The sequence below is a fragment of the Lagenorhynchus albirostris genome, chromosome 7 (genome assembly GCF_949774975.1).
Source record: "Lagenorhynchus albirostris chromosome 7, mLagAlb1.1, whole genome shotgun sequence".
In the NCBI taxonomy this organism is placed as follows: Eukaryota; Metazoa; Chordata; class Mammalia; order Artiodactyla; family Delphinidae; genus Lagenorhynchus; species Lagenorhynchus albirostris.
The window spans coordinates 13,511,803-13,534,439 of NC_083101.1; the positions used below are offsets into that span (position 1 = coordinate 13,511,803).

General features: G+C 48.3%; 2 protein-coding genes and 1 long non-coding RNA gene across 5 annotated transcripts in view; 1 reads left to right on the forward strand and 2 right to left on the reverse strand.

Annotated features, from left to right (window-relative positions):
• STOM (stomatin) overlaps positions 1 to 2,242 on the forward strand; it is a 27,870-nt gene extending 25,628 nt beyond the window's left edge. Inside the window, exon 7 of the mRNA XM_060154465.1 lies at positions 178 to 2,242. Coding sequence (XP_060010448.1) covers positions 178 to 372 — 195 coding nt within the window. The 3' untranslated portion in view covers positions 373 to 2,242. The remainder of the gene's footprint in view (positions 1 to 177) is intronic.
• The window catches only part of LOC132523391 (uncharacterized), a 3,356-nt gene extending 253 nt beyond the window's left edge, over positions 1 to 3,103 (reverse strand). The window contains exon 1 of the long non-coding RNA XR_009541510.1: positions 110 to 3,103. This is a non-coding gene — a long non-coding RNA (uncharacterized LOC132523391). The remainder of the gene's footprint in view (positions 1 to 109) is intronic.
• Positions 3,104 to 8,663: 5,560 nt separating this feature from the next.
• GSN (gelsolin) overlaps positions 8,664 to 22,637 on the reverse strand; it is a 56,756-nt gene continuing 42,782 nt past the window's right edge. For all 3 annotated transcript variants that reach the window (XM_060154469.1, XM_060154467.1, XM_060154468.1), the window contains 11 exons: positions 21,782 to 21,914; positions 21,204 to 21,292; positions 20,819 to 21,034; positions 18,848 to 18,981; positions 15,505 to 15,595; positions 13,480 to 13,650; positions 12,721 to 12,895; positions 11,515 to 11,639; positions 11,197 to 11,274; positions 9,665 to 9,725; positions 8,664 to 9,074 (listed from right to left, as the gene is read on the reverse strand). In XM_060154469.1, the coding sequence (XP_060010452.1) occupies positions 8,905 to 9,074; positions 9,665 to 9,725; positions 11,197 to 11,274; positions 11,515 to 11,639; positions 12,721 to 12,895; positions 13,480 to 13,650; positions 15,505 to 15,595; positions 18,848 to 18,981; positions 20,819 to 21,034; positions 21,204 to 21,292; positions 21,782 to 21,914 (1,443 nt within the window). In that variant the 3' untranslated portion in view covers positions 8,664 to 8,904. The remainder of the gene's footprint in view (positions 9,075 to 9,664; positions 9,726 to 11,196; positions 11,275 to 11,514; positions 11,640 to 12,720; positions 12,896 to 13,479; positions 13,651 to 15,504; positions 15,596 to 18,847; positions 18,982 to 20,818; positions 21,035 to 21,203; positions 21,293 to 21,781; positions 21,915 to 22,637) is intronic.

A 22,637-nucleotide genomic window follows, 5' to 3' on the forward strand; every position in this document is an offset into this window, starting at 1 on the left:
CAGTTACAGGAAAAAGAACATACAGGAACTGAGTCTGGAAATTGATTTCCTTAGAATTATTCTGGCTGACTCTCAGGAAGGCTCTGTGTACCACCTGAGCTAGACGTACCCCGGTTTGAACTGCTCAACACCCGCCTGTGTTCTCTGGTTTGACTTCTCCTTGCCACTGTTCTGTAGGTCATTGCCGCTGAGGGAGAAATGAATGCATCCAGGGCTCTGAAAGAAGCCTCCATGGTCATCACCGAATCTCCTGCTGCCCTTCAGCTCCGGTACCTTCAGACACTGACCACCATTGCTGCTGAGAAAAACTCGACAATCGTCTTCCCTCTGCCCATAGATATGCTGCAAGGCATCATGGGGGCAAAACAGTGAGCCATGTAGGCCGATGCAGAGATGACCTCTTCCCTCCTAAGGATGAAGTGGGGACCAAACCAGCCTCTAACCCATAAGGAGGGAATAGGGTGGGGACCTTGACTTTCTTCCCTCCCTTCCTTTTTCCATATGTCGAGTGTGATGTTCTTAGAACGTGTAGTGCTCCTAGCCACAGATGAAGATTGTTAGCTTGTAAATAGTACGTGAGAGTGATGATTTATGTAAGATAATCTCTCACTCTAAAATACTTCAAAGTTCGTAGTTTTAGATTGTTATGCGATAGGTTAAATCTTCTTTCGAATCTCATTGAGTCATTCTGTGCCCTCTGTCAGCAGCCAGGCCAAAAGGAGGAAGGCAGACTATCATCCCAACCCGACACCCTGGCTGGACAAATGTTTTGCAGAGAACAGTGACCTCGGGCTACAACCAGCTTCTCTGGGCCACATGTGCCTTACTTCCGGGGAGTCTCAGCTAAGGAAATTTCCCTAACATCAGTTTACCTTCTAAACTCAAACTGCCCCACCCACACCCCCGATGCTGCAAAGTAATCCTTACTTAAGGGTAGACATGTCCTTGCCAGTACCTGTTAGCACTGGAGAAAAAGGGGAAGACCAAGGAAAATGATGACCCTAACCCTTGAAAGACTTCTAAATCCATTGCTGTAGACGTCCTTTTAAAATAACATGGGTGGTTTGTTTTTTTAACTTCTCTGAGCCCCTTTATGAGTAAATGATTCCTCTGTGGTCTTTCAAACCAGCTAAACACTTGTCACAAAAGTGCTTTTTTTCCTCACTTTTGCCTATTTTCATATATCAGGTTCTAAATAGTTTTGATTTTTTTAAATAAAATTTTCTCTAAGTTCTATAAGCCATTGTTTATATACCCATTTGAATAGCTTAAGGGACTAATACTTTAAAAAAATATATCTTCAGAAAACCATTATATTTTCCTGTCTGCATGCTATCGACTCGTGTACACTGTGAGCTATCTTGGTTACCATTCATTAAGTAGTAGAAGGAATTCATAGTCTCTCGGGCACACAATATCCAAGGAGCTTGGGAAGATGCTCTCAAGCTTAGCATATCTATATAGGTATAGATCCTTTTTATTTCCCTGGTGATTTTTTTTTTTCTGTCGTATATGGTGATGCTGAAGGAGGAAGTGGTCAGCCCTTCTGAACCACCACTGCTGTAATATTAAGAAGCATCTTCCGTTTCACAAATGCCTGTGAAGCCAAGTAGCCTGGCATTCTTCTATTGGTCTGGAAAGCCGCCTGGTGACATTTGTACCACTTCCTCTTTGAAGCTCTGAGTTCACCTAGAAAAGTCTAAGAATAGCAGCTTCCTTACCCAAAGCTGCCCTTCATATCTGTCCTTAGCTGGGTCACTCTGTCAAATTCCAGCCTACGAGAGTCCCCTCCTGACAGCCCATTTCTACGGTTATTTTACAAAACCTTGAACCACCGTGGATCCAGGTGCCTGGTAGAGTTCATTAGATATACAATATACAGAGCATTCTGGCTTGGAACTCAAGCTGCATTTATATTTTGAATTTTTAAATAATGATTTTGTCTCTTTTGTGAGGTGGCTCACCCTCGACCACTGAGGACCAGGAGACAACCACATATCCTGGCTGAAAATCTCTTGTCAGACTTAGAGGTTCAGTGCTTTCTGTTCCTTGAGTCTATCTCCAGATACCAAACAACCTTCGCTCTTCTGCCTTGTGGATTCATAGTCCAAAAGGTTGGAATTAAATTGCCTGGGAGTGAGGAGGCATAGAAGGAGCTCTAGGATGACAGTGTTAGTACGAGAGTTTTTTCCAGGTGGCCTCCCTTTCCAATGCTGTACATAATAAACTGCACTTTTACTCATTTTCTTTGGGTGAGAGTTTTCTTTGGGTGAGTCTCGTTCTGCCTGCATTTCGTGTATGTGGATTTCGTTTTTCAGAAGCGGCACATCAGTTCCTCCAGTCCTGGACTAGCCGCTTTGGCTTCTGTGTGCTTTTCCTGGGCCAGAGGAGGAGGAGAGGCCGTGGTCCATCTGCCGTCTCTCATGTCTTGGCTCCCTCTGGTGCACCTGCCTGCAGTTTCCCTGGGGAGTTTGAGATCACTGAATCCTTGGCTGGGCTCATTTCCCTTTGCCTTAATCCAAACAGGACAGGACCTTACTTCTTACTGTCACCCAGCTAATCACACTGGCATACCCCCTACTTAAAAAGAGAACTAGGGCTTCCCTGGTGGCGCAGTGGTTGAGAGTCAGCCTGCTGATGCGGGGGACACGGGTTCGTGGCCCGGTCCGGGAGGATGCCACGTGCCGTGGAGCAGCTGGGCCCGTGAGCCATGGCCGCTAAGCCTGCGCGTCCGGAGCCTGTGCTCCACAACGGGAGAGGCCACAACAGTGAGAGGCCCGCGTACCTCAAAAGATAAATAAATAAATAAAAGAGAAATAAATGATATAAAACTAATGGGTGTTACCTGCCATATCCAACCTTCAAAGAACCATCTTGAACTAATGGCTACCGCTTGTGGAGCACTAGGTACCTGGCCCTGTGCTCGAATACTTATACATACATTCTATCATTTCATCTTCAAAACAACTTGATGAGGGACTTCCCTGGTGGTCCAGTGATTAAGGCTTTGTCTTCCAATGCAAGGGGTGCAGATTCATTCCCTGGTCAGGGAGCTAAGAGCACATACCTTGGGGCCAAAAAACCAAAACATAAAACAGAAGCAATATTGTAACAAATTCAATAAAGACTTTAAAAATGGTCCACATCAAAAAAAAACTTAGAAAAAAGGACTTCCCTGGTAGCACAGTGGTTAAGAATCCACCTGCCAATGCCAGGGACAGGGGTTCGAGCCCTGGTCCGGGAAGACCCCACATGCTGCGGAGAAACTAAGCCCCTGCGCCACAGCTACTGAGCCTGTGCTCTAGAGCCCACGAGCCACAACTACTGAGCCCGCATGCCACAACTACTGAAGCCCACGCGCCTAGAGCCTGTCCTCCGCAACAAGAGAAACCACCATGATGAGAAGCCCGCACACCGCAACAAAGAGTAGCCCCCGCTCGCCACAACTAGAGAAAGCCCGCGCGCAGCAACGAAGACCCAATGCAGCCAAATAAATAAATAAAAATGTTTATAAAAGTAAAAAAACAGCTTGATTAGACATATTTTTAGCCATTTTATCGATGAGGACCCTGGGGCTCAAAGGTTAAAAGTTACCCAAAGTCACATGGGTAGTGAGGAGCTGACTTGGGATTTGAACGTGGATCTAACTCCAAAGACTCCTAAGTTGTCTGAATGTATCCTGGCGAGGCAGTGCCTGCCTCCTCCACTTTCATATACACACCACCACCCACAGTCTTTTTATATGTAAATCACTTTTCAAGACTGTCAAGTTTCATTTGACTCGTGAAACTTTGCATTCATACCCAAGCAGGCCTTAAACTCTAGTTTTGGGCCATCAGATCTAGGCTTCAGTCCAAATGAAGTAAGTAGATTGGGTGTTGGTAACCACAACATTGTTAGAACACACCGGCCCGAGTGGGAGGAAACCAGGGTTCCATGGATCTTTGAAGTTTCGTGGCCTTTTAAACTTTATTATCTCTGCGAGCTTCACCACGCTGGGCTTCACAAGGTTACTAGCTAGTAAATGGCGAACCACCTGTTTCCAAACTTCTTTTTAGCAGCAACCCCCTTTTTTCTTTTTCCAAAGGAAACTATAAAGCAAAAGATTTAAAATGCCTCTTATCAGGATAAATTCTTAAGTTCACATTTATAACATTTACTTAATGTCAATCGATGAGGCTGTTTTGAAAAAAATTAATGTTAATCAGAGTTACAAAAGGCAATTACAGCCTTAAATTAGGCTCTACATTCAATTTCAAGTGTCTGTGATATTTGTTACCACTTTAAAAATGGAATTTGAATCAAACATTTGTAAAATCACTGAAGCACCTCATAGAATTGTACAGATCCCAGTTTTTTTGTTTTTTAATAAATTTATTTATTTATTTTTGGCTGTGTTGGGTCTTCGTTTCTGTGTGAGGGCTTTCTCTAGTTGCGGCAAGCGGGGGCCACTGTTCATTGCAGTGCACGGGCCTCTCAGTGTCGCGGCCTCTCTTGTGGAGCACAGGCTCCAGACGCGCAGGCTCAGTAGTTGTGGCTCACGGGCCTAGTTGCTCCGCGGCACGTGGGGTCTTCCCAGACCAGGGCTCGAACCCGTGTCCCCTGCATTGGCAGGCAGACTCTCAACCACTGCGCCACCAGGGAAGCTCCCAGATCCCAGTTTTAAAATCACTGCTCTTGAGGCTTTTCCCACTACACCCTTGAACTTGTAAGGTGACCTCAGATAGGTCATACTCCTTTCTGAGCCTCATTTTCCTCACCTGTAAGATAAGAAGTTGAGTTCCACCTGTTTGGGTCTCAGACCTTTAGAGAAAGTGTTGGAAGCTATAAGCACAAATTTGTACACAACTTTAAGAGATGCACTGACCCCACCACCATGCCTGTCCAAAGACTAGAGAACCATTGGACTAAGATAGATGATCTTCAAGATCTTTCCTAATTTCAGCAGCTCTGGGCTCAGATCAGGCTGGGATTTGCCTAAAGGAGTCACACTTGTGAATAGGATGCAGCCCTTTTCAATCCACCCTATAGCCAGAGTTTGTTGACAAAGGAAATTGAAACAACTAACAGATTTCAGGAAGCTCTAGAAACTTAGTAACCATAATGGAGGCTGGGAATCTTCCCACAAAGATTCTGAAGAAAAAAAACAAGAAACAAAACAAAACAAAAGGCTGGAAATTAAGCCCTCTGGAAATTACTAGACGTCATAAAACTGTAAGGAACCATTACTGTTCATTATTACTTTTAGCATCTGACTCCAAAAAAGTCTCCCACAGAATGCCTGTCTACCCAGTGTCCATTTACCCACTTCCTCCTTCCTAGGAACCATGACTTTAGGTTTCTCCCCGTTAGAGCTCTTATCTCAGGGGAAGAGGAATCCAATCCCAGCTCCTGTCATGAATTTTACTGGCCTATTGATAATTCTATCCCCCAGCCCATGATTTGGTCAGGAATGGTCATGTAACCCCATACGGGCTCTTGAGATCTGAGGAGAGGTTTTCTATGGACTGGGGGATAGTTCCTCCTCCCTTTTCTGGGAGAACTTCTCGAAACAATCCTTTATCTTTTCCTTTGGGCGTTGCCATGCATGGGTGTGATAGACAGGATGCCTACAGGTATTTCACTACCAGAGCGGGAGTGGCAGAGCCAAGAGAATCAACAAGAAACCCAGACAGACCCAATGGGTTTAGTCAACCAAGATGGCCCCCTAAACTCTGCACTACCATTTATGAGAGCATATAAGTGTGCTTATGGTTTAATTTGATTTGAGTTGGTTTTCCACTGCTTACAGCCAAATATATCCTATCTGATCCACAGTGTAGTGGGTCTTTACCTCCATGGTTAGGCACTAAGTCCTGCTGTGGACTAGGCTCTTTGGTTTTACCAAATAATAATAATAACATTTTTGAGCATTTACTATGTGCCAGGTATTGTATTAAGCATAATCTCATAAAAGTCTTAGTTGGGTGGGCTCTGTTCTTATTCCCATTCTGCAGCTAAGGAAGCTACAAAGAATTGAAGTAAGATTACACTGCTGATTAGTGGTGTAGCTAGAATTTGAACCCAGGTCTGACTTCAACGCCCCACTTTCAATCCCTGTATTGTATCACCTCCAGTTAGGTACTATATGAATACAATATTACCATTTTGCAGGTGGGGAAGCTGAGGCTCACAGAAATTTTCTGTCCTATCCCTAGTGCCTTGCACACGGCCTGGCATAAATATATATCTGTTGAACTGAACTGTCCAAGATAGGATTCAGGATCCAAGCCCAGACCAACCTCTTTCCAAGAGACGCCCCCTGGGCACCTGTCATGGCATTTCACAATGACTTCTCCATTGTAGACGATGGAATCCAACGTCTCTCAAAAACCATTAGGAAGAGAAAAATATATGGTTGAAGTGATAGTGTTCCTGACTCATTATTTTGTCTTTGAGAGAAAAAAATATGGAGTCCAAGCAACTCCACTGCCTCAGACAACTTCCTTTCTCAGAGTAGGCAGACCTCTCTCTCTGAAGCCACAGACACTAATAAACTGAAATTGGCCAATAAACTGCCTTGAATGCCAATAAATGGAAATGCAGAATGCATGGCAGGTTCACCTGCCTTTGACCTTCCACAGCAAGCTGGCTCTGTCTAGACAAGCCTCCACTTTCCCCTAGTGAAGGCCCTACAAGCTCTAGGTGGTAAAGGCTGCCTTTGTTCCAGAACTTTGCATTTGTCAAGTTGATAGCTTTGACCATGAAAGTGGCCTTTTGGAGTAGAGGTAGGCATTACAAGATCAAGTTCAAACCCCTCAGCGTGGTATTTGAGGTCCTCTGTGAACTCTCTGCTTCCCCACCTTCTGCTCCAGCCCCCTGGGCTGCTGTCTGTCCCTGAGTACAACATTCTCCCTCAGAGCTCCATCTTTGTATAGCTCCATACCCTGCCTGAGATGACCTGACTCCCGACCACTCCATGTTTCACCTGGAAAATTCCTTCCCCACTACTCTCGTCACTTCCGCGATGAATCAGACTCTATTGAGGTAGGGCCCCTAGGGAATTTACGGTTTTAAAAACCCCCTGGGCAATTAGGGTGATCAGCCAGCTTTGGAAACAGCAGTGTAAACACACACACACCCATCCCACCACATAAACCCTCACACTGGTTTCTGTTCTTCCGCGGTCCTATGAACGAGTTTTCCCTCTGTAAGTTGATGGGGATGGGTGGGGGAGAGGCATAGAACAAAAAAGGGGAAAACGCGGAGAGAAAAGACCAGAAGGCTAGAGGGGAGGGAAGGGGATCTGTCTCCCAGCAGTTCGTTGGACTGGTTTGGGATCTCCATGGAGAAAAGGTTTAGAGACATAAGTTCATGGAGACGTCTAAGAGGAACTTCGTGACAAACGGAGCATCAGCGAAGAGTCAGGGTCTGGGGGACCAAGCGGGGCACAGAGGAAGTCCCTCTTCCACACCCCAAAGGCTGCAAATTTCGGGAGCATCCAGGAGCACCTCATGTCAGCAGAAACACTCGTGGGAACCAGAGGAAGCGAGGAAGATGCAGGCAGATGTTACAGGGTGTGGTACCTTGCCCACGTTCTCCTACAGGGAATGTAAGTGACTCAGGGGTCCAGCTGCTGGCTTTGAGCTCCTACCGACAGTGTTCCAAGGCCAGGCCTCCCAATGACTGAGTGTAGTGGGGAGATAAGACACACCCCACCCCTGAGAGACCTTCAAATCCTTTGTTGGATGATTTGACTTGGGCTCCAGAACATTTTAAATCAAACAAATATTTGTACACCAAGGTTCACAGCAGCATTATTCACAATAGCCAAAAGGTGGAAATGACCTGAGTGTCCATCGATGGACGAATGGATAAATAAAATGTGGCAAATACACACAATGGAATATTATTCAGCCACAAAAAGGAATGTGATTTTTACATGTGCTGTAAAATGTATGAATTTTGAAAACATTATGCTGAGTGAAATAAGGCAGACAGAGGACAAATGCATGATTCCACTTATACGAGGTACCTAGAATAGGCAAATTCATGAAGACAGAAAGTGAAATAAAGGTTGCCAGGGGCAGGGGGGAGGGGGGAATAGGAGTTATTGTTTAATGGGCACAGAGTTTATGTTGGAGATTATGAAAAAGGTTTGGGTATAGACAGTGGGGACGGCTACATAACACTGTAAATGTATTTAGCGCCACTGAATTGTACATTTACAAATGGTCAAAGTGATAAAATACTATGTTATGTATAGTTTACTACAATAAAAAATAATAACAAAAATGGGACTCTACATTAATTTTTTTTTTTTTTTTACTTTGGCTCAAGGACTCCCCAAAAGCTTTGCTGAAGCTTGCTGGACTGCACGGCCATCTATGATGCATCCACCCAACCCCTCTTCCTCCCTCCTTCACTTGAGGTCAGACTTGCACCTCAGTCTGATGGCTCTCCAGCCTCCTGGTTCCCTCCCAATTTCCTTCCACATAAGCATTTTACCCCCAGTACAATCTATACCCGTTTCACCTCACTGCTTCTCAGCGGACCATGATTCACACACGAGGTGAATGAAACTCACTCACTGGTTCACAGACACAAGCCATGCCTCCCCCTTCCCCTTCCCCGACTCGGGCCCTTCTCAGAACAATGACTAAGACAGATGAGCCACAGCAGGGTAACACACTTCAAAAAGCTTTTTATTGAATTCAATTATTTCCAAAAGCACAAATACTTGAGACAATTTTGCAAGCACCCTGAATTTTTGCAGGGCTGTTTTTGGCTACTGTAAAAAAGCAAACAAACAAACAAAACAACCACCACACACACACACACCAGAGTGGCCCTGCTCGCTGTAAGGTCTCCTTGCGGGATGGACAGTTCTGAAAGGCACTGACCAGTAACAGGGTGGGGCCTTCCTCAGGCAGCCAGCTCAGCTAGGGCCCTGTCCAAGGGATCCATAGACCAATAGCTGTCATCCCAGCCAAGGAACCAGCCCACGAAGGAGGGAGGCTCAAAGCCTTGCTTCACCATGGTGATAGGGGTCCGCCTATCACGATTAGCTGGGTCTGTCTCGATGTACCGCTTAGCTGCAGACACATAGGCAGGAGAAGAATCCTTAGGGTCTCCCTCGCCAAGGAGACATGGTTCCCTGCCTAAGATGGTTTTTGGTCCCACTGTTCCCAAGGCCCAACCCCGCACTGGACACCACCATCCCTTAAAGGCAATGACACCCACGTGACTCCTCCACCGCCCTGCCCAGGAACACGGGAGGGAACGGGGGTCACAGTTTAACCTCCAGCTTCACGAAGCTTAGGTCATTTTTCTCTAGCCGTCCCCTACTGGAAGATATCAAAGAACCAGCTTTTGGGTTTCCAGCTCCCAAATCAGATCTGCTCAGCTACCAGGGATCTGCTTTCCCACATCTAAATCCTGACAAGTTTGGTCCTTGGGCATTCTGGGAATCTGAAGCAGCTCCTAGCTGCTGCTTCCTTTTGGTGGGACCTAAGGCTTCTGCAGAAAGTGAGCTGTTCTTTCACCACCCCAGGGAGGGCTCACCGGGGGCTGACCACGGATGTGAAAGTCCCCACCTCCATCGTCACAAACGCCCAGACCCGCAGAGGAAGCTGCTTCCACCCCACCGCACGACACAGACCCACAGGCACCCTTGGGTCCTCACCAGAGGTCAAGGCTTCCGTCTTTTCCTCTTCTTGAGAATCCTTTCCAACCCAGACAAAGACCTGGAAGAGAGGCGCGAGATGAAATGGCGTGAGGCGTGCTGACTCTATGCGCTCCTGGAGGAAGCGCGGCAGGTTCCAGGTGTGGACCAGACACCCCCTCCGCTGACAGAGCCCGCGGACCGGGACTCCAAGGATTTGGAACAGAGACGGCAAACTGGTGACCTCCAACCTGCTCTGTAGGCCCACCACCCTCTAGGGGGTGGTCTGCTTTTAGACAAACTGAGTGACTAGCGGATTACATTCAATCCAGACTTCCAACTTCCCTTGCAAACGGGGAGGATCTGGCAGCTTCACCCGCACGTGGATGACGAAGCTGAGTAGCAGCTGCCCCTCTCAATGGGAAGTTCCAGTTTGCCTCAGACTCCACCATGCCTTCGTGTCTCCCCAGCTCAGCCTGCTTCACTCACTAACAGGTGCCGTCAGCCACTGAGGTTGAGACCCCTCTCTAGCAGTTCAGGAATGACCCTTTTCCGGGCATTTGCTTGTTCAACAAATGAGCAGCCTAACATATGCTCACTGGTTTCTTCACCCAACGAATATGCATTGAGTCTGCTATGTGCCAGTCTCCATGTGTCTGAGCCAACATGGTCTAAGGCTTGGAATAAAAACAGCTCACCGCCACTACCACCACTACCGCCATCTTGAATCTTATGACAAGCTTGTTACACCAAAAAACCTATCCAGCTGATTTTTATTTATTTTGATGTGTATCTAAAATATCTTAAAGAGCATGTCATTGATAAGATGGTATCAGACAATAAAATGCCAGACTTCCTTGCCCTCACTTATTTACAAATGTGTTCCCTACTGCAGTACATCGGCCCCTAACACCAGGTATTGTGACTACTGCTCATCACAGGACTCCCAGCATCACAGCATTTTGCCTGGAAGACAGTGGTGCTTCAAAAATGTTGGCTGAGTGAGTGAATAAACAGATGAACGTACAGATTAAGTAGTAAATGGAACAAAGCTGCCAGCAGCTGAACGGCTAAACTGCAAACCTTTTGGTACTGATCCTCCAACTGGGGAGCCCAAGAAACAGCCCTGCGGGTCGAGGGGAGTCTTACACCTGCATGGCTGCTATCTCTAACCCTGACAACTCTGGGAGAAGCCAGCTTGATAGGAGGGGTTATGGACGGCCACCCCCACGAGAATGCAAGCCCCGTGGGGACAGGGAAATGTCTACTTCTAGGTGACACCCCGGACAGTTTATGCCTGCATGTGACATGCTGCAAAGTTCAACTTTCTTTACCAACAGATTTAAAGGAAGAGTTCACGCTCCCCTAAGGCCTGGGAAATAACGCTGGTCGTCTGGTTTGCATTTATATGGTGCTTTGCAGTTGGCAGGGAGATTTTATCTACCTCTCATCTGTTTGGATTATGCAAGGTAGGTACCACCATGCCCATTCTGCAGATGAGAAAATGGAGGCTCAGAAAGGGAAAGTGGCTTGCAGCACTGTGCTTCACCCACCTGGTCCCAGATGTCCAGAAGCATGACGTCATCGGTAGCCAGGTCTTCCTGCATGAGCTCGCCAGGGACCTCTTCGATCTGGGAAGGAATGGAAGAGGTTAATAACAGCGCACCAGCAAGCCGCTTCCCCCCGTAGGCCTGCTCTATCTGCCCCCTTGAGTGAGATGCAGAGCTGGCTCCAACCCGCATGGGTCTATGCTGGTCTGTCAGAAGGGTACACTCCCTGCCCCTGCTGCGGCTGCAACAGCTCCGCTCCCTGGAACACACCTCCCAAGGGGCAAGCAGAGGGAGCGCCCTCCGCCCTCCGCTGGGACTCACCACAAAACGTCCGATCTTGTTGGAGCAGGCGAAGAGGCGAGGAGGGTGGGCATCCATCTTCTTGTCCTTCAGCCGTGGGGACGTGCGGTAGGCGGCCTTCCCACCCAGGGCCTCCCAGAAGCTGTCTGTGAGGGGAGGCCACACCAGTTACCAACTGACCCCACCCTCCCCCCTCCAGCACTTCTCTTTAGACCCTGGGACAAGCCCTGCCCTAGCACAACCAACTGCTCTCAATCCGCAGCCTGCATCTTAAAATCCCAGGGCGCCAAAGGAGGAAGGGGCCTGAGGGATTCGACGGTGATGAAACGGAGGCCCAGAGAGGGAAGACTTGGCAGTGGACACACAGCCAGGACTACTTCTTGTTTGAGACTGACGACAGCACCGCGGGATGGGGATGATTATCCCCGCTCAACATGTGAGGCGGCTGAGGCTCAGAGAGGTTAAGCAACTCACCCAACATCACACAGCTAGTATGCTGTAAAGCCACCTTACCTGACGCCACGTATCATTTCCACTATACCTGCTCTGTCCACATGTGCTATTCAAATTTAATGCATTTTCCCACCAGTCACATTTAAATATTCATTAGCCTAAACATGTGACTAGTGGCCACCAAATTGGACCTGGGAGACATAGAACATGTCCATTCTCTCAGAAGGTTCCAGTGGACTGTGCTGCTCTAGACAGAACTACTCTTCCCCATTTCTGCTAAGCATCAAGCAGGAGGGATTGGGCTTAAAAGTAAGAATGGAAAGACCTAGGGTTGGCATAACAAAGGTGTTCCTGACCCATGCTCTGGAAACAAAGCAGGCTTGTGGCATTGTGACCCCTCTTCCAGCTGACTTCCCCACCTGCCCCAGCCCACACTGAGCTCTCCTTTCTCTAACTCCTGGACGCCTCCCTCTCACTGACCATAGCCCTCATTTTCATCTAACTCACTTTTTTTTTTTTTTTGGGCAGCGCCGTGGCATGCGGGATCTTAGTTCCCCGACCAGGAATTGAACCCGTGCCCCTGTGGTGAAAGCGCAGAGTCCTAACCACTGGACCGCCAGGGAATTCCCTAACTCACTTTTATTAACGCACATTAGGGGACAGGTGCTCAGGAGACGGGGGAGGATATAGAAACCCCCAAGCAGACAGAAGGGAGGGAAACATAACAGCTGCATCCCCAGAAGCAGCAGAGGCCCCTCTGCCCGTTGTTCCTACCTGGCTCGCTGCCTTCTGCCACTTGCACAGGTTGGGCCCGAAGCACCTGGAGCAGCTCCTGGGCCCCGGTCTTCTCTGCCTGGCTGGCTCCTGTACCCACCCACAGGTAGGCGGCTGAGGGGGTTTTCAGGACAAAGGCATCGTTGGAGTTCAGCACGCCAGCCTTGGGGATCACCTGGGAGGGCAGTCCTCGATTAATCAGGAACCAGATAAAATGTCCTCAGCCCCCTCCTCGTAGCCCAGGAGACGCTGCAGCAGGACCAGCTCTTAGGTGAGGTCACAGACTTTGGGCACTGAGGGCCTTAGTTGACTCCCATGAGTCATTAGTGCACTGTGGCTAGCCAAGGAGATTCTAGAAATCTGGGCTGCATTAACAGAAGTTGGGCACCCAGAACAAAGAAGGTGATAATCCCATTCTCCTCTAGGCTGCTCAGTAGGATTATGTTCAGATCTGCACCTTCCACCATGAAAGGGAGAGCAGCCAACTGGAATGTAATGAAGAACAATGTCCAGATTGTGAAGAATGGACTGCCTGTGAGGTAGTGAGCTGCCCGTTATGGAAGGTATGCAAGGGGCAATGGGCATTTCTTGAAACAAATCTAAGACATACAATCTTGCTGCCAGGGCAGGAAGGTACAAAAAGCTACTTCTTAACCCCTCAGCCAAACCCACCCAATCCCGTGCCCGGAGATCTCCCCATCAAGCCTGGGAGGTTTCAGAGAGGCCAATCCTGCCTGGGGTCCAGGGCCTGGGCATTACCTCAACAGCTCGGGTGGCTCCAGAACTGCTGGCCCGGACCTGGAAGAGGCGGGTACTGGCAGGAGCTGTCTGGCCACCCTCGCGGGAGGTGCCACCCCTGTAGACGATCATGGGTTTCCCGCCAAACAGGCTCATGAGGTGAGCAGGCTCCTTGCCTTGGACCACACGGCTCTGGGAGGGAGACAGGAGAGCAAGTCAGGAGAGGGGTGGGAACGTCAGTCCTGTACGACACCAGGCTCACCGCCACCCCCTGCAGCCAGCACAGCCTGGGCTCACCCCTCAAATAAGGCCGTCGCACTTGGGTCTGTGCGCGGGTGGTGCCTGACCCTACAGCACACAGGGCTGGCAGGGGAACAGGAGTTCCAGGAAGGCCGGACACAGCACTATTGCCTGAGGCCCCCCGGGCACTGCTTCGGCCGCTCCCCTCCCACGAGGCCCTGCCTTGCTGAGCCTGAGTCTAGTCCAAGAACCAAGAGAGCCCACGTTTGCAAATATTCCCTTAAATGGAAGCACAGGGACTGTTCGTGCACTTTCTTCCAGGATGGTGATGTCAGCCTCAGGCATGAAAGCTGGCAGAGTGGTGAGAATAGAGCCTTCCAGATCTGGAGAGACCCCTCCTGCACAGCCAGTGCACCCCACAAGCAGACTGCAGTCAAGGGCTTAGTGGTGGGAGGGAGAGGGCAAGGACGTCTAAGATATATCACATCTGCTTCTGCCCCGTGTGCCCATTTCATTTCGGATCCCAGTTGTGACCCTGGCTAGCTGAATCTAGAAGACAATCGCACGTGTGGGCCGGGGGTATTGGAGTCACTTCCCAACGTGCGCCACCACTGCTGGGTCAGAGCTCAGAGCCAAGCTCCGCCCTGACAGCGAGAATTCAGGCACGGGCCTCAACCTCTCAGTTTCTTCCTCTGTGAAATGGGGCCAAGAATGCTACTCCTAAGGCTGATGTTGGGATGAGCTGAGGCAGTAATCGTCCCACTCGGCACCCGGCACCCAGCCTCCAGGACCCGGTCAAAGTTCAAGGCACCAACCCCAAATCTGAATCCAGAGCCCTGCTCATTCCAAGGGTAGGATAGAGAAAGGAGGATTCTGTCTCCTTCTCCCATGTCTTCCCCCACCTGCTGCCCTCCAGGGCCCAACACTGTAGCCAGAGCAACCTTTTAAACTCATGAATCCCTTCACATTACATGTACCATGTTAGCAACGTCCCCTTGTTCTCAGGGTCAAGGTCAACATCCTCACGGTGGCTTCTGGGTGGTCTGGTCCCTCTGATCACCTCCCCAGGCTCCTATCGTGGCACCCTCCCCTCGCTTTAATAACCAGTGCCCCCTCCCACCTCAGGGCCTTTACATGTACCCTTCCCTCTACCTGGAATATGCCTGGCTCACTCCTACTCAACCATTGGGTCCCAGCTGAAAAACCCCTCCCTGGATGGGGGCCCTGTCTACTCCAATTAGCTCCTACTTGGGATGTATGTGTCCTTACACTAAACACACCTGTACAAGGGGTCTATTATGGGCCAGCATGGCTCTAAATGCTTTACAAATGTGAACTCTTCATCCTCACAGCAATCCTGTGAGATAGGTACTGTTATTAACCCCAATTTGAGAACACAGAGGCTAAGTGACCTGTCCGAGGCTGCCCAGAGGTGAAGACTAGATTTAAACCCAAGCAGGCTAGCTCCATGTCCATCCTCTGAACTAAACCCCCACACTGCCTCTCCTGCTCCTCTGGTGTCTTATCATTTTCACTCACTGCACACGTCGTTATGTGTGATTGTCCAACCTTTGCCTTCATGTCTGCTGAACATCTTTCTCCCCCCTAGACTGTAAACCACATCACAGCAGTTCAGGGCAGGGCAGGGGTGGGATCTGTGGGTTCATGGCTGCAGATGCAGTGTCAGAGCCCTGCATAAATGTTCGCTGAAAGGATGGATGGATGAATGGAATGATGGACAGTCAGATAGATGAGTGGACAGATGGACAGGGCCCAGGGTGTGGCCCCGAGGGACAATGGGCTCACCTGGACAGGGGTACCTCCCAGCTCCTCATCCAGCTGGGCAGTCAGGATGGCAGATGCGGCGACCTCATCCTGGGTGGACTGGGCACCCTGCCTGGAAGGGAAGTGATACTCAGCACTGAGGTTTGCAAAGAGCCCCGAGTCTCTCCTTCACCCTGGGCCTGAGAAACCCACAAATCCCCAGATTACAGGTAATGAAACTGAGACACAGAGAGGAAAAGGGGTTCTCGCAAAAGCAACCAGTGCCAGGAACCAGACCAACATGCCACATCCCCCAGCTCAGCATCTCACCTCTTATAGAGATCTGACCACAACCAACAGACTTCCTCATCCTAAATCTGCCCTGCAGGGATATTTACAGTGGGTGGCTTTCTGCCCCACCTCTTCCTATGACTGTCTAAATTTCTCATAACCAACATGTGTTATCTGTATAAGCAAACAATCTGACAAATCAACGTGCTGATGCAGCTATTAAGAAAAAAAAAAAAGGCTTCTCGTGAATTTTGTAGCGTGTGTGTATTACCGTGTCCAAAAAAATTTCTTTCAAGCTGCTTTTAAAAGTCTCAGGTTGTCATCGTTAATCATTAGAGAAATGCAAATCAAAACTACAATGAGATATCATCTCACACCAGTAAGAATGGCCATCCTCAAAAAATCTACAAACAATAAATGCTGGAGAGGGTGTGGAGAAAAGGGAACCCTCTAGCACTGTTGGTGGGAATGTAAATTGATACAGCCACTATGGAGAACAGTATGGAGGTTCCTTAAAAAACTAAAAATAGAACTACCATACGACCCAGCAATCCCGCTACTGGGCAAATACCCTGAGAAAACCATAATTCAAAAAGAGTCATGTACCAAAATGTTCATTGCAGCTCTATTTACAATAGCCAGGACATGGAAGCAACCTAAGTGTCCCTCATTGGATGAATGGATAAAGAAGATGTGGCACATATATACAATGGAATCAGCCATAAAAAGAAATGAAATTGAGATATTTGTAGTGAGGTGGATGGACCTAGAGTCTGTCCATACGGAGTGAAGTAAGTCAGAAAGAGAAAAACAAATACCGTATGCTAACACATATATATGGAATCTAAGAAAAAAAAAAAAAAGGTCATGAAGAACCTAGGGGTAAGATGGGAATAAAGACACAGACCTACTAGAGAATGGACTTGAGGATATGGGGAGGGGGAAGGGTAAGCTGTGACAAAGTGAGAGAGTGGCATGGACATATATACACTACCAAACGTAAAATAGATAGCTAGTGGGAAGCAGCCGCATATCACAGGGAGATCAGCTCGGTGGTTTGTGACCACCTAGAGGGGTGGGATAGGGAGGGTGGGAGGGAGGGAGACGCAAGAGGGAAGAGATATGGGAACATATGTATATGTATAACTGGTTCACTTTGTTATAAAGCAGAAACTAACACACCATTGTAAAGCAATTATACTGCAATAAAGATGTTAAAAAAAAAATCTGAGGTTGTCAAATTGAGAGGCATTCTACAGAATAAGACTAGTGCTCTTCCAAAGTATCAAGGTTGTGAAAGAAGAGTAAAGCCTGAGGGCTTCCCTGCTTCCCTGGTGGCGCAGTGGTTAAGAATCCGCCTGCCAATGCAGGGGACACGGGTTCGAGCCCTGGTCCAGGAAGATCCCACATGCCGCGGAGTAACTAAGCCCGTGCGCCACAACTACTGAAGCCCGCGTGCCACAACTACTGAAGCCTGTGCGCCACAACTACTGAAGCCCGTGCGCCTAGAGCCCGTGCTCCGCAACAAGAGAAGCCACTGCAATGAGAAGCCCGTGTACCGCAATGAAGAGTAGCCCCCGCTTGTCACAACTAGAGAAAGCCTGCGTGCAGCAACGAAGACCCAATGCAGCCAAAAATAGATAAATAAAATAAATAAACTTATTAAAAAAAAAACAGTAAAGACTGAGGAACTGTCACAGATTAAAGACATGATTAAATGTCACTAAGGAGACGTTATGACTAAATGGCATGTGAGATCCTGGGTTAGATCTTAGACCAGAAAAAGGATATTAGTGGGAGAACTGGTGAGATTCAAGTAAGGTCTATAGATTAGTAAATAGTATTGCAACAATGTTAATTTCCCGGTTTTGAAACTTGAACTATGGTTAAGACATGATCATAGAGGGAGCTGTGTAATGGGTATATGGGAACTGTCTGTAGTATTTTTGCAACTTTTCAGCAAGTCATTTCAAAATAAAAAGTTTTAAAAAAAAGAAACCCAACCGTCAATCTTCAAAAAGCTTGAGACTGCATATAAGAGAAACGAAATGAAAAAAGAAAACTACTATACTGAGATACCATTTCATAAACTATAAGGTTGACAAACAGCAAAAGTTTGATAACACAGTCCACTGGTGAGGCCGTGGGGAAACAGACACTCTCATTTGTTGCGGGTGAGAATGCAAATACTACAAACTCCACCTACGGAAACTGGGTGCTATCTATCAAAATGACAAGTGCATTTACTGTTTGACCCAGCAATCCCACTTCTGGGAACTTGCTGCAAAGATATTTCTCTACACATTCAAACTGATGTTTGTTTAAGGTTACTAATCACAGCAATGCTTCTAATAGCAAAAGTCTGGAATCAACCCAAGTACGCAACAGCAGGGAATTTGTTAAATAAACTACAGGATAGCCACGTGATGGAATATTATGCAGCTGTAAAAAGGAGTGGGGAAGTTCTCTATGTACTGACAGAGACTAAGCTCCAGGAAGTATTAAGTGAAAAAAAGCAAAGTGCAGGATAAAATACATAGTTTGCTAGCTTTTGTGAGGAAGGAAAAGAACTAGGAATATAGGGTGAGATTTTCTTATATTTGCATCAAAAATTACTGGAAGAGTATACAAGAAACTAATGAAAGTGGGCATCCATGGAGGGGTGGGGGTCGTAGAGCAAGGTGGGGAGGGACAGAATGGGGACAAGCTTTCTCAATACATGCGTTTTTATTCTGTTTCGATCCTTGACTTGTGAATGTATTATCTATTTTTAAAGAATTAAAAATAATTTTTAATTAGAAAAGGTGGGAGGATGAACAGTACTTAGAGTGGGATTGTGGGAGAGATTTTCTGTTTGTTTGTTTCTCCCTAGTCCCCATGTCTCCTACAATGGACACGTAATGCTTTTATGAGAATAGTTTAAAATTTGTTTAGAGAAAAAAGACAAGAGGTGTTGCCCTGTGGACGAGAGCCTTTCCCAGTGGATGGTGGCTGCCCCGGCTCAGGTCCACACACTCGCAGGCTTCCCTCAGCCCTGTTCACATCCCTCCTTGCTGCCATGCTCACCCCACAGCACAGGGCCCCAGACCCTCACCAGTTGTAGATGATCTGTCCCTGACGAACGCCATGACGGTAGTTGTACAGAATGATGTAGCTGTCACCACCGTAGAACTGTCCATACGTGGCGGGGTCCACGGGCACTTTGTTGGAGCCTTCAATTCTCCAGATCTACCAGAGCAAAGCTGGGCTCAGACACAGTGCAGCACCCCCAGTCCCCAACTCAGACCAGTTGAGAGACCACACAGTGGGTGGGTAGTGGTTACAAAACACGACCGCACTCGGACTCAGACTAAAGTGAAATAATCTGCCCAAATCACACAGCCACTAGGATTCAAACCCATGTTTCCTGCTCCGGATCCTTATACTGCGCCCCTGCCCCACCCTGTACTTCCTCCTTGTGGAAATCAGCACAGGGATGGGTAGCCGCATGATAGCATACTGGACCTGCATGATAGTATTTGCAAAATGGGTTTAGTGGGTGTTACACAGTATAACACAGGCTAAGGGTACAAATCAACGAATGACCTGGATCCAAATCAGGATCCACCCCCTTAGAGGCTGTGCAGCCTTGACAACTTGCTCACTGTCTATGAGCCTCAGTATGAGACTAATAAAGGATGTTGGTCTATTCATGAAAGTCTAGCACAGTGCCTGGCACAGGGTAATGGCTCTACAGGGGGCAGCTACTCTTAATTATTAGAACTATTATTATTTTATTATTAATGTTGCCATTATCTGTATCATTATTAAGTTGTCTGAATTTTATAGATCACCTGCAGAGGCAGGGCCATCACTAAGTGACCTCAGAATGACACCTGCTGGCAGATCTCTTTGCAGAGCTCCGGAAACACGGTGTCAAAGTGGTCACAAAGCCCTGCAGCGCCACCTGGTGGTGCTGCAAGTCCCGGGAAACAATCTCCGGACTTTGAAAATTCTCGAAGGTGATGGAGTGGGCTAAGCCTCATTTTACAGGTGAGGAAAGTGAGGTTCAAAAAGGTTAAGTAACTTGCCCGAGGTCACACAGCTGAGCTGCCAGGGCTCTTTCCACACTGCCCTATCCTGATCATTTTCATTGCATCCTCCCCTCCCACTGAAGTAATGAATGAGTGATGAATGAAAAATAATAACACCAATGACAAAAATAATAATAAATAAAAATTAACACTTTTGCTATTTCTATTATGTAGGATGGAATCAGTGTTTGCCTGAAGCAGATTCTACTTCATAAACATCTCTGAATTCCACCCCCCCCACTTCTCCATCTTCACTGTGACCTTTCTGATCTCAAGGTCATTATCTCTTCCCTAGACTATTATAACCTCCTCATGAGGTCTCTACCGTCATTATCCTGTCTCTAAATTCATTTTCATAGTGAGTTTAGGAAGCACAGAACTGAGCCTGTCACATTTCTGCCTTTAAAAAAAAGAAAAAGAAAAAAAGCCCTCACTAGCACCTAATGGTTACAGGATCAAGTCCACACCCCTGGACATGGAACTCAAGGCCCCTCCTTGAGGATGCCATCAGCAGCAGGCTCCCAGGACAGCTCCCTGCCTGGAATACCTACTCTTCTTCTCTGGCAGCAAACTCCTACTCATACTCTGAGGCCCAACCAAAAGGTCCCCACCTCTGTGAAGACTGCCCCAACCACCCACCTTCACTTCCCTTCCTGTGTTCCCATAATCCCTGTGCACCTCCCATCTCCCACTGACCACACAGGTCTGAGCAACCAGCTGTGGCTGTGGTCACCTCCCTTCCCAGACCAGGTACTCTTCATGGGCAGGGTGGGGTCTCAGACACTTGGCATGGAGTCTGGAAGACAGTAGGTGCTTAGGGTATGTTGGTTGCAATAATCCAGCAAGACAAAATAATTCCATCCACCAAAAACTGTGGTCAAAATCTCTTAGAGAAACGTCTTCAGAGGAGCAGGAGGCAGTGGGTGGGCCAGAGGTGCCAGGGAGGGAGCAAGGAAGGGGCCTGGACACACCCACCCCAGCCCCCCAGGTACCTGTTTCTGGCCTGTGCCATTGTCATCCATGCCGTGCTGGGCGGCCATTGCAGTGGAGGTGTGCAGGGTGGCAGCGTCGAAGGGCACGCGCTCTATGTTGGCGATGTGGCTGGAGAGATAGGTCAGGCCCAGGCCATCCGTCTGGTCTAGGTCGCGCCAGTTCTTGAAGAACTGTTTGAACAGTGGGGTCTCGCCACCCTCAGGAAGGACGGAGACCTGGAAGGGGAGGGGGGAGAGCAGGACATGCTGGCTTGGGGTCCCCCTGAGGACAGGGGCCACCCAGCAGGGGTCCTCAAGGGAGCCTCAGACACCCAGTCCACACTGAGGTGGGATACCCACCCAAAATGGACCCATTCTCACTGTCCTACCTGGCTCCAAGACTCACCTGGGTCTGCTTGGGGTAGTCCATCTTGGAGATGAAGTCGGAGGCCGTTTTGAGGGCAGCCTTCCTCTCCTCCGTGTTGGCCTGCCTGCCTGTCAGCAGAGGGAGGGTAAGGGGCCGGGGGTCAGTGTTGTGCCCCCACATCCAATGGTCCAGGGAAAGCAGAAGGCCAACCTCCCTCCCTCCTCTTCCTAGACTGTGGACAGCCAAGGCCAGAGAACTCAGAGCTGATCACACCATGAGCTCTCGGGGGGCCAGCTGGGGGTCCTGCCTGATGATGGCAAGCACACCGACAACTGTGGCCCATTTACTGAGCTCAGAACTATACAAAAATGATGGCATTTAATCCACACAACAACCTTATGGGATAAAGATCATTATCTTGTCCTCATTTACATATAAGGAAACCAGGGTCTTAGAGAGGTGAAGTGACTTGACCAAGGCCACTCAGCCAGTAGGAAAGTTGCAACTCAGACCCTCAGGCCCCCCTCCTCTTCCCTAGACTCATGAGCCAAATTCCTGCAAGGCTGCTGGAGCTCCCACTCGAGGTCCTGTTCAAGCCCTTCCCCTGTCCCCAATACCTTTCCAGACAAAGATTTTCCCATCTTTGCCATGGTCCAGGATGAAGCAGTCCTCGGACTTCAAGGCCCCCTGGGCGAAGGGGTTCTCATCAGCCACGAGGGAGACCGACATGGTGCCCGCACCATTGGAGACCTGGGAGGACAAGGGAAAGGCAGCCCAGCCCATCAGTGACCTCCACCACTTCAGCCTAACCATGGGCGCCCCCAAGACCACACGTGGGGAGACCCTCGTCTCACCCCCACCCCCAAACGACACTGCAGGGTAACATGAGGACTTGTGCCCTCAAGCCCTGAGGCTCATTCAGGATTTCTTTGTCTTTTTCCACTATGTCACAACCACATCTGCGACCTACACACAGGTGTAGCATGGAAACTGCACACGGAAAGGCAAGGGGGAGGATCCAATGCAGGAATGCAGGTGGCATAGGAAAAGAACTGTATAGTTGGTGAAAAGATATTCAACCTCATCAGTTAAAAAAAAAAAAGGAAATAAAGAAGAAAAAGAAAAAGATCTAAATGCAGTGTAGGATTCTGGATTGGAACCTGGAATGAAAAATTGGGGAAAACTGAATAAAGTCTGCAGTTTAGTTAGTAGTATTGAACTGATGTTTCTTAGTTTTGACAAATGTACCTGGTTATCTTAAGATGTTCAGGAGAAGCTGGGTGAAGGGTATACGGGAACCCTCTGTACTATCTTTGCAATATTTCTGTAAACCTAAAAATTATTCTAAAATAAAAGTTCATTGAATTTTTTTTTAAGTGTACCATACTCGTCAAAATTCAAAAGATTGACGATACCCACGGGCTTCCGTGGTGGCGCAGTGGTTGAGAGTCCGCCTGCCGATGCAGGGGACGC